This window comes from Orbicella franksi, chromosome 10, assembly GCF_964199315.1.
Source record: "Orbicella franksi chromosome 10, jaOrbFran1.1, whole genome shotgun sequence".
NCBI lineage: Eukaryota > Metazoa > Cnidaria > Anthozoa > Scleractinia > Merulinidae > Orbicella > Orbicella franksi.
Window position 1 is genome coordinate 17,152,082 of NC_138154.1, and position 12,034 is coordinate 17,164,115.

The 12,034-nt window shown below is 40.5% G+C and overlaps 1 protein-coding gene across 2 annotated transcripts in view; it reads left to right on the forward strand.

Annotated features, from left to right (window-relative positions):
* LOC145499826 (acyl-coenzyme A synthetase ACSM4, mitochondrial-like) overlaps window positions 1–3,724 on the forward strand; it is a 6,775-nt gene extending 3,051 nt beyond the window's left edge. The window contains exons 4-9 of one of the 2 annotated variants that reach the window (XM_081479345.1): window positions 860–961; window positions 1,088–1,139; window positions 1,620–1,695; window positions 2,298–2,394; window positions 2,771–2,893; window positions 3,208–3,724. In XM_081479345.1, coding sequence (XP_081335471.1) covers window positions 860–961; window positions 1,088–1,139; window positions 1,620–1,695; window positions 2,298–2,394; window positions 2,771–2,893; window positions 3,208–3,294 — 537 coding nt within the window. In that variant the 3' untranslated portion in view covers window positions 3,295–3,724. Of the gene's footprint in view, window positions 1–859; window positions 962–1,087; window positions 1,140–1,619; window positions 1,696–2,297; window positions 2,451–2,770; window positions 2,894–3,207 lie in introns of those variants that run through there. The other variant, XM_081479346.1, reaches the window with a different exon arrangement.
* Window positions 3,725–12,034: the final 8,310 nt, after the last annotated feature.

Consider the following 12,034-nt stretch of genomic DNA (forward strand, 5'->3'; position numbering starts at 1 on the left):
GACCGACAACAAAAGCCCTTCACAACTTATGTCTAGGGTAACTGTAGCAGCCGCAACGGTCATAAATAGGGTATCGAATTTTTGGCCAGGTCACAAATAGGGTAGCAAAAAATTGCAGATTTTGGCCATAAATGGGGTAAGGGTTTTGGGAAGTGGGCCGCACACCCCCAACCAACTTTTCTGGAAGTACCCCATCGGCTATCCACCGGATAAATCGCTATCCAGTGGATAAGTGTTAGCAAAACAAACCACGCTATCTACTGGATAGTGATTTATCCGGTGGATTGTGTTATCCTTCTTTCCAACTAATCCCGGCCAGGTCAATTGTGTTAAATACTTCCTCTCCATTTAAAAAGTTGTTCACTATTACTCAAACATTAGTCAGAAACTAACACAAATTGTTGCAACATTGAAGTGGTTTGTACCTCAGACTTCACGGTATTTGTTCATCCGCCTGCAATATGCCATTGCATACTCAGTCAGTTGTGTATTACTCCATCAGTAGTGTTGTTGCTTGTCTGCCTGGAGGTCTGTTAAGAGAAACCCTGTGTACGTCTTGAGTACACTCTGTGGCGTATTTGCACGTTGCCAAAAATGTTTTCGCGCTAGGAAGTCGGCCCGTTCCTTTGACTACGGGTGAAATCGGTAGTTCCAGAGCTTTTAAGAGCCAATCGGTTTGTAGGATTCGCCATGTTTCACCTGCTCACGCTCTAAGAAAAAAAAAATAAGCGTTAAAGCGACAAATTAAAATTGCACACTACTTTAAAATGAGCTTGAATTAATTCGGTTTCAGTTGTGCATGCAAGTGTAGTCCCATAAATTTCACACGTGTTGTAATCTATTCCATTTTTTTTTCCAGGTTATTGATGATAACTACCAAGAACTGTCTCCAGGTAAAATAGGAAAGATTGCAGTCCGTGTGAAACCTTATCGTCCTGCGGGATTGTTTAGTCGTTATGTGGTGAGTTAAACCTTACAACTGAGCCAAACGGTATTACCTAAAGCGTGCATGTGTGTTTCCTTTTTTCACCATATGGCTTTTTCTTGATGGCATGATTCATTACGAAGTGTTATTTTATATCGACAGGATGATCCCGACAAAACAGCAGCTCGTTTTTCAGGAGACTTGTACATCACAGGTTGGCGAGTTAATTTCTGTTCATCTTTAGGGTCGAAGTTCGTCTGTAAAATACGCAATATTTGGTCAATATTCAGTTAATTTGAACATTGTATGATCTCACCATAATTTGAAATCAAATTCTGGTCATAACCTTCTATCCGACGAAGGTGTGTATTATCTGAGAATTGCTCGAAACAACTTGCAATTCTAGTTCAACAGTCAACAGTCTTTTCATATCGTCAGTTTTCCATACTGGTTATGGGCAGTATGCAAGTGAGCATCATTTTGCGAAGTAATCCATTCTAGCGCATAAGCATAAACGTCGTACGCAGAATCAGTAAGATTTTGATGATCAGCTCTTTTTGATAGGAGATTTTCAAGTTTTCTTAACAAAAGATGCTACTTAACCAACAGCATCTTACTGCTATATTACCCAACGCGTATTCGCCAATGAAAGCCAGCCTTTTTAAGTGTTCCTATGTGTTGCATAAATGGTCAGGTGATCTTGGCTATAAAGACGAAGACGGTTACTTCTGGATTGTAGGACGAACCGATGACATCATATTTGTTAACGGGTAAGAAAAAAAAAGTACTGATCAACTAATAGTACGAGGCTATTTCCTGCAAACATACCGACATGGAACGTAAGGAGTAAATATGAACATTTTTTTAATTTAAAAACTTTGTTCTTTATAGTTTAACTTTAAAAACCACCAATAACTTATCCATTTACTTATCTACTTCCAATACGGACCATGTTAAATTGGTAGAGACTTCATCTACGAAGCCACTTGCATTGCACATCTAAGTGTTTTGCTGCTGCAACATCTTGTTTTAGATTATTTATAATCTGACATTCGAGTACTGCCGATTACACTTTGTCAGAGCTTTACAGGGATGAAACATGACTTGAACAAAAAGATTTGGATCGCCTGCCAAAAAAACTCATCTTGGAGAAGAAGCGCCATAACACTCTGGAGGTTATTTTCGCGGCTGGCATTTAGAATGCGAGACCTTTCCAAAGCAAGCATGCGAAGTGCGACAACAAGAATGTGCCCGTGATCATCTGATCACGTGACGTGCCTCTCACCAGTCACACTCACTGGACTACACTAGCCTTTGAACTAACTTTTTTCAATGCATCTATTCATCAAATTATTAAATTATACTCTTTCAGCGTCAACATAAATCCTTGTGATGTTGAAGAATGTCTGATTTCACACCAAGCGGTTTTGGCGTGTGCTGTGGTCAGCAGTCCTGACCCACTTGGACAGGTCAGAAATAGTCGCTGCTCAAGTTAAAATGATGATAATTCGCTTCAACGTTAACAGTACATTAAGGATTATAAACTTTCAGTTTGAGAGGTATTCACTGCAAGAAGCCTTTGAAAGCCAGATCCTGACATTTTTTTACCAGTACGATATGGAGCTAAGACTAATACGTAAGAAGAATCAATTCTGGAATCAAGGCTGAACGTCTAACAAGCTAATTAATTTGATTCACAAGAGGCAAACACGTACTGTTCCAAATCTTGCGCTTCACGCTTCCTCGACTTGAATTTCGTCAAGTTAAGTTGTCTGAGAAAGAAAACTTGTTTTGGGAATGCAGTATTCATGGTCTAATTTCACGCATTTCTGACCGTTTCTGTAGGCGTCAGTGAAAGCATTTGTCGTGTTGTCCAGTGATTTTAAGAACAAAGAACCAAATGAGATGATAAAGGAACTACAAGATTACGTGACAAAGAAGACAGGAGCCTGGATGAGCCCAAGGAAGGTCAATTATGTTTTAGTTACAAAATTTGTTTATTTAGTTAATGTCTTCAATCGGCAAAGCGCTCCTACATAGATTTGGCATTTAAGTTATTTAGTTATATTTATTATTTGAAATTTTGCTCGCGTTCTTTCTTTTAAGAAAAAAAAGCTCAGACTTGAACTATCAATCAACTGTTAAACCATTACCATCTAGAGATAGACTTGCTTACGTACGTGTAAAACACTTGCCCAGCGAGGACCTGACCGTGACTAGCTCAATTAAATGCCTTACATGGAAGAACATACACTGATATTGTCCTTTTTATTTCTTTCCAGATAGAATTTGTGGATGCCTTTCCCACTACGCTAACAGGCAAGATCAACCGAAACCAGCTTAAACAAAAGGAGTGGAACCAGTTTTAATATATAGATTTAGCCAGGCTACATACAATCTCGTTCCCAGAGTCATCGTTCCCCTTGACCAGCGGTCGGAAAACGAAGAGCTCTGGGAGCAACCATTTTGAAATAACCGAATTCTGCCCATCCGGTTTCACTGCGCAGTCTGCATCTATGCGCGCCGGCCATGCGCGCCTGAAATGGTTGCTCCCAGAGCACTTCGTTTTCCGCTAAGATGTATAACGGTTGTATTTGAATGTATACTCGCAAGAGTTCTAAGACTAAGAGGCAGTTATATGGCGAGTATGGAATGCGCAATATACTGGTAATACAGGATTTATAAGGGATTCACGTTATTTAGTGGCCTGTATGTGTTAGTAGACTTGCCGTGTAAAAGTAAGCTGAACGTTAAGAGTCGAGTAATTAAACCGTTGGCTGTTGGACTCTTTGAGTGGAAGTTGTTGTCGCTCGCGCGCGTTACAATACATTCCGCTTTTGTTGTTAAAAAAGTTTTTGCATCAAAAGAGTAGGGTCACCGGATCAGTTTTTGAGATATTAGCTTCGTGGATAAGGAATTTTTCACGCGTGTTCTACGCGTAAATTAAAATCTCGACTTTGCAAGATCGCAATTTGCCCCAGCGTGAAGGCTGTCCGCTACTCAGTAAAACCCGCAATTCCACGCGAAAATTCGAAAACCCGCGAATAGTGTTTTCTTTTTCGCTGTTGTCGTTAGCAGCATAAGCGGTAGAAGAAATGAGTACTATAAATACCCGAAGGTGAGATTGGCGCAGGAAAAGAAAGAAGAAAACCTGAAGGGTAGTTTTTTTCCTTCTGTGTTTTAGATTGATAGCCGGTGCGATCGATCGTAACATCAACATCACAATTTTCATTTACGTTCCAGCACAGCGGTTTAAAAGAATGTTTTTTCCTTTGAAATTGCCTGAAGGATGGATCTTTTCGAAGGTGAAAATAAGCGATATCGCAAACAGTTCACTAAACTTAGCGGAAACAAAGTTTTACGAAGTAGGCATCGCGCCGCCCTGTTTGTTGTGAATTTTGCGAACTTTAAATCTCGCGCGCTATCTCGCGACCCCTCGGGTGATCGCGTGATGCCTCGTGAGGAAGTGCGCCTAAGAGCCCAGGCTTCTCACGGAAATATTATTGTTTTGAGTCACGTTAACTGGGTTTCGAACAACTATTTACAAGTTAACCTGACATGAGCCCGCGATCCAACCGAAAAACCGGGAAACCAGCATTTGGTCAGCGGTAAACTTTAAAAAGCACATGATCGCTATGATCCCGCAATATGGTCATGTGATACTGGTCAGCTGATACCTTGTTTTGATAGGTGTCAATTGACCATAACATGGATGTCCAATATCAAAGAAGTAGGCTACAAACCGAGGCTGCATGTCTCTGTCAACCTATGAGCTGGAATATGGCTGCCATCTTGCGCAACTTCGGCGTCGTCGTCGTCGTCGTCGTGCGTACCCGCCATCGAGCAATACTGCTAGCTATGATAACCATGAGAAAATCATTTCATGAGTTTCCTTTACCTCTCTCTATAGGTATAGTGCTCCGCTTGACGGCCCTTCGGGCCGCCGGAGCTCCGCTATAAACAAATATGGGTTATTGACCAAGCGTGAGGCCAAGATAGCTGGATATTGACCAAGTTTTATTTTTGCGTGTTTTTATGGACCGAGACGGAGTAGAGGTCCATAAATTCGGAAGAAAAAAGAACGAGGCCAATATCCAGCCATCTTGACCAAGCAACTTGGTCAATAAAGAATTCACCATCCTGCTCGCTCGAGTAGCCAATCACAGCGCATGATTTCCTTCATCTTGCTCGTTCTCGGAGCTAGCCGCATAATTAACAATTATTCACCGAAGTGGAGGTGAATAATTGTTTTAGTATATACCACACAAGCTGAATAACTAGCGGAACAAAGAGTAACTTTATTTGTTTAAGAGTAACTTTATTTGAAACAGGAAGCCATTTTGGTTTTCTTCGGCTGCTCGGCTGCTGATGGCTCTTCCTGGATTTTAAACGGCCTTTTGAGTAGCTTTCTCGACAAATGTTGATATCTCTGATGACGAAAGCGGGATGGCAATGGATATTCTCTTTAAAACTGGGGTCGAAGCAACGGAATAGATGACACAAAACGGGACATTTCGCAATCCAAGAATCAACGAGAGCGCAAAATCGTGTCTAAGTGACACGTATGTAGCAGTTATTTCTTGTTTCCATTATATTTTACGCCTGAAAACATAAGTTGAGGGAACATATGCGTTGAATCTTCTTCTGCCGCGTTTTTTCGATATGGTGAGAATGCCACAAAATGTAGCTCTGAAAATATATGAAAGAAATGTCTCAAGTGCTTCTTTCCGCAAGCATTTTATGTCCCCAAGTCCCCAAGCATTTTATGGCTTTTTTGAGAACTTTCGGTGATTGCTCTCACTATCCATGTTAGGATAATGTGTATTTGCTGTTGCCCAGTGCAGATATTTGCCATCAATTAAAGGCTATTCACAACACTACGAAATATGCATCTTACTTAAGACAGAGCCACGGAGAGAAATCAAATTGTCTAGTTCAAATGAATATCTGTGCTTTGAGACTGATAATAGGAGAACATGATCCAGTGGATTTCATTTTCACACGGCCTTCCTTGTTGTAGAAATACTAAATTAAAGACAGCTAATTAAATATGCGTAAAGTAGTGACAAACGGCCATTTTTGGAGGGGGTCTCCCTAACTTGAAGGGAATGAAATATTTTGACCTAAGTTTTTGCCATAATCATTTACTCACCAAACCCAACATTTGTGCCAAGTTTGAGCAAAATTGGTGATTTGCGCAGCATCACCTCTTGCCTGGTTCTGCCTGGTTTTTCCATGGACACACTCTTAAGTGGTATCTTTGAGGGGTCTAATGAAGCTCGAGAAACTCCCATATTAGTCTCCTTTCGGAGTAAAATTCAAATTTTGCGACGAGCATCCCTGACCTTTTCATATGGGAGTTCCTCCCCCCCCCCCCTCCGGGTTTCCAATATCTCACAGGAAGTGACCTAGTGAAGGAGCGAAGGAGGGGGAATGAAATCGCTTTGTTACGCCGCAAAATGTAATAATCGCCGCAAAATGTAATAACAATCGCCGCAAAATGTAATAAAGTTATCAACGCGAAATGTAATAACTTTCCAACGCAAAATGTAATAACTTTTTTAACGCAAAATGTAATAACGCAAATTGTAATAACTCCTGAATGGCAAGTATGTTCAACTTAGTCAAAAATTAGTAACAGTATCGTGATTCTGACTTTTCGGAACCTAAGTTATAAATAACCTGTATACTAGGTCTACTAGTTTTATTATGAATTCTACACACCCTCGAATCAAAATAAGAAAGATGTTCCTTTGCCATGTTGGTTGAACGAGGAAGCGGTGTGCGTGGGGGAGCAGGAGGACCTTGTTTTGTGTGAAGCTTTATGAAATTATCAGCAAATGCACGTTCTTTTTTCTCATACAAAGCTATGGCTGGTTGATTTTGCCATTGATTGATTGATTGCCATGAGATTGTTAAAGAAACTTTGGCTTCCCAGTGAGAGGCTTACCTTAATTTAAATAACACATGATTGAAAGTCAGTGTAATTGCCGTGAATCTCTCTGTAAGCAGTTGGTAAAGGAGTAGATAAAAAGAGAAAAGTGCAAAAGAAAAATTAAAACCCAAAAATGTACAAAACAAGAGTATAATACGCAAATTACACCGCTTAAAAACACCCGAGGCCTTGTCCTCGACTGAGTATAATACGCAGCACAGCGTAAAAGTATATTATAGTACTCTTGAGCGATCTCACTTCCATTTGGGAAGCCCAAGCTTAAAAATAGCCTTAACAAAGAAACACACTCTAGCTTCCCTTACACCTCATTGGCCCTCTCGCTTCAGGGAGGACCAGTAGGAAAGCTACAACTTCGATCATAACCACAGACTATCCTGAGATAAAAAGATCACCAAACAACTATTCGAGCGGGAACGGAATTGAGAAACTTCTCTACCTTTCCCTGAGTAACATTGGATTTAAAGTTGTCACGCTCCAAACAGCAGCTGAAGAGATTCGTGAAGAATCGAAACCGAGCGGTCCTGCTGAAGCAACTATGATATCAGACAACGAATTACCGCTAAGTACATCTGGTGACGAGGATGTCGATTACACAGCCCCAAAAACGCCTTCTTACTGTCCTCCAACGGACACCGAAGAACACATGGCGGAGGACAAACAAAATGATGCTTACGGAAAAGCATCTATACTAAACCTCCGATTATATCATATAAGAGAGACAAATCTCTAAAAGATACGCTTGTTAGAGCGAAAATTAATTGAAGGCTAAAATGCGTCGCTATCGCAATTCACGAGGGGAGTCCGTGTAGGCCTGTCATATCTTTTGTTTTGAACATACTTGCAATTCAGGAGTTATTACATTTTGCGTTAAAAAAGTTATTACATTTTGCGTTGGAAAGTTATTACATTTCGCGTTTATAACTTTATTACATTTTGCGTTGATGTTATTACATTTTGCGTTAGTATTACATTTTGCGGCGATTGTTATTACATTTTACGTTAGTATTACATTTTGCGGCGTAACACGCTTTACCACTACAACTTGGAAAATTACGTTTTCCTAGTTTAATAAAAACTGAAACGCTTATCCTAATGAGGCAAATGTTGTGAACAAAGATTCATGATATTGGGGCAGTCTCATGCCTTGTCAAGCAATAGTCACGCAACATGCATGCAATGCTCCACTGACCCAAATTGTCACATTTCATCAGTGACCATAATGGCAACAAAAAGATCGGCACTTTGAAACTTTAATTTTTTTTTCTGTTTCTGTTTTCTTTTTGCGGCAGACAAATTTATTGATTTTGATTTTGGCCATTTTGGTCTTAAATAGGGTATGGTTTTAGCACTCTAGTCTTGAATTGGGTATGTTTCTTAGAAGAAGCTACTTTTTATCATTGTCAAAAAGGCCATCAGCAAAAGCCCTTCATAACTTATGTTTAGGGCAACTGTGCCAGCCGCAACAGTCATAAATTGAGTATCAAATTTTTGGCCAGGTCATAAATAGGGTAAAGAAAATTAGAATCATTTTTGAGATTCATCTGTCCGATTCAAGCCCTGTGGGGTGCTGGGCCGCACAAAAAAGCCGAGGCCTGCTTGCATTCTAGTCGGGCTGAATAGCATTCCAGTTAGAAGCAAAAGGGAAGACTTTCCTAGCTAGTAACGAGGCTGCGCGTCGCGCAGGAGAATAGTGGAGGTCGCTCGAGAATTTACGGCTAACCAACAGCTAAGGACGAGAGTTAAAGCTTTAAACATCTTTACTTCGCGTTTGACCAGCTATACTTTGAAGAATAATAAACAAACTTATTTGATGGATGAGTTGCACGGGGTGTGGACCGTGCGGTCAAATTGCCCTAAATAAGCGTGACGCTACTGTTGGATAAAAGCTTTGTTTTTCCTGTTCGTGTACAGTCCTCTGGCATGACAACACCAGAACAGTGTTAGAGCTTACAGTGGTTCGTGAATCAATTATTTGTCTTCCTTAGAGTTGACCTCTACGCGACACTCCCGGTGAAGACTTTTAGATACATAGATAGATAGATCATCTTTATTTATCCACGGTACATAATTCGTCAGCTTAAAGGAGTTTTTGCTCTTCTGGGGGTCTGACACTTTTCCACATGTAGTTTGGCTGAAATAAGATATTACGTAACAAAAGAGAGTTAGCTGACACAGAATGCATTGTAAGCAGAGCAGATGAGAGGTAAGAGAATTAATCCCCCATATGGGCTTTCAGACGTTCCTTTTTTCCTACCCAACATTCTGGGGAACAATTTACTAAGGACAAGACAAGTTCTCTTTTTTGTCCCTACACGGAAGGCCTGAGACTTAGTAAAGGCTCTACGTACAAAGTAACAGTTCAAAATGGTACAGTAATACAGGAATGACCTGAATTGGACGCTAAATCCTAAGGGAATTTTATACATCCCCGAGGGCGATTAGTTGTCTTGCCCACCGGTTCATCTTCTTCTCCGTCGTTACTTTGGTCGTGATGGTTGTGTTACGACCCAAACCGTGACCTTTATTTAAATCGTCACGCAATCCTCACGACCCAAACACCGGATGGGACTACCAACCGACTCAGTCAACTTTCTGTTTCTTGAAACTATAATCTCACCTCTTAGCTGGTTGAAACAGGCACATGACCAAAGCGATCGCTACGCCTAGGAAGGCAACAGCTATCATACAGATGTAAAATGTTTTCAAAGAACTGGTCGGCTTCTTTTCTTTACTGTCTTCAGACCCTGAAAATAAGACGAGACCGCGAGTGTCGTTACTAACTTTAGGTGCCGGAGATATGTAGACAGAAAATATCAGTGTTACACCCTTCAGGTTCTGAGGAACGGAGGAGCCACTAAACCTGAGAACGGTGTTGCCTGAAACAGAATCCTTATTCCGTATCGCCAGCGTTAAATTGGAATATCACAGTTATACCTCTACGCTGAAAGTATGAGATGGTATAAAAGCAAACGTGACTGCGATACCGAGGAAATCACAACCACAAGAATTTAAGTTTTTCTAAAACATCCCCTAATGTTCTAGATTTATGTTCGTCAGAGATATCCTTTACTAAAAACCTATACTGAAATAGCCTCCACTGAAATGAAATGAATTAAAATGTAGTGGTTTATTGTGGGGGCTTCGGCCTCCACATTGCTGCCGTCGGCGGAATTTATTTGTCTACGTGTCGCGATCGCAAGGTCATCTGGGAGGAATTGCGCGTTGGCCGCACCCGGTGGTAGTAGGAAGCTACGGAGGCACGTTCTGGTCCACCCTGCGAACAGAGCCTCTTTTATCGCTTTTTTGAGCGGACAGGAGACGGAAAAAGAGGCTCTGCACAAATCTGCTTTAGCCTTTCAAGTCGCCGTAGCCCCAAATCTCGGGCTAGCCATACCGGTTTACAGTCGTCAAACTGGTTTTTCGAGTGTGAGCATCAACTTGTACGAGAAACCGATGGTCGAAACTGAGCCCACTGGATGCAAGAAAAACATGGCGGCGAAAGGGCGAGCGAAAGGAGATCGTGCGAAAATGCTTGACGATACTCTGCCTACACGCAAGCATCAGTCAGCTTCTATCAAGTCTTTCACATCTGGGACTTTCGTATCTTTACCCAGGGTCACTGGTCACGGAAAATCTTTCATTTTATAAGCTTATCAACCTTCGCTCCCGTTCGCAAAAGAGTTGCAAAAGCACTCTTAACTCTGATTTTCTCTGCCCACTAACTGCGCTGATCGAAGACCAAAGCCAAACTTACCAAGTTTTCGGTATGAATTGTTTGAAGCTCGAGGAATTTAAACAGGGCGACCCCGGCGATTTGTTGTTTTCAAGTAAAACATTAAGAAGGTTCAAATTTGAGCGAAGAAAATATTTTGGGCGTTGTTTTAGATGAAACTCATTGTGTGGTTATTTGGTGAGTTGTCAGTCTTTTTTCAGCTTCTTACAGATCATGAGTAATACTCATCTGTACTGTTTTTCATTGTTATTTTCCTTTGTGTCGGTGAAGGATAATTATGTACAAACCTGAAATAAGTTAAATAAAACGTTAAATGAAACTAAGAATTAAATTGAATCATGATTGTATATACCTGATAATTTAATTATGGTATCATTTTGGTTTGAGAGATAAGCTAGTTTACTAGAAAGCATATTGTGCTGTTTTTGTTGTTACTCATGCATACTTTTGAGCATTTTTATTAATAGTTTGGAATTATTTAGTCTTTGCTACAATGAATCAACATTAATTACTGATTAATTATCACATATTCACATGGTGATATTCATGTTACACTGGTTAAGTTGGACTGGTAGTCATGGCCAAGTTCCCTTCCAGGCTGCCTATTCTGTAGTTGGCAACATACAGTAAAAGTAACTCTGAAAGTTCCAATGTTTGCCTGACCGCAACAGCCAGGACAAAGTTGGGGAAAAATTAATAAAATTAATAAGATGTTAAATATGACAGCTGTCAAAACCATTAGGATGTCACCTGACAAAAGAAATGTCAAATATATTGCTGAAAAAGCTAAGGGTGTGTTCCTTTGGGGTGATCCAAGATCACTCAGATCATTGTGCATCAAACAAAAGGAGCTGATGAATCCATGACCAGAGTGGATTCATCGGTTTTTTTGATGTACCATGATCTGAGTGATCTTGGATCACTGATCCTGATCCAGATCACCTCAAAGGAATGCATCCTAAGAGTGAACCACAGGATACCTTTAATTGGCTTATCAATGATATGGTAAACAATGTGCATGATGAAAAAAATCATAATTTTCTGCCAGTCATTAAAAGCAGTGACGTGGTGACATTTATGACACTTTTCAACAATTCCTTCCATGAAAAAGTAAAATTAGGGACTATGTATCACTGAAAGACCCCTCCAGACATCAAGGATAATATAATTTTTTTTCAGGACTGATTTAGTCTCACAATGGAAATACTTGCCTGGTAATAACAGCTAGTGCCCTGAGAACGGGAGTTAACATACCCAACATTTGAAATTGTTGTTATTTTTGGAGTGCCAGGGAACATGGAATCCTACCTTCAAGCAGTTGAAAGGGGTGAAAGGGATAGTTCTGATGTTTTGTCCATATTGTTTTACCGTGCACACCACTTGTGTTACTGTGATCCCACAATGAGGGCATTTGTTAAAA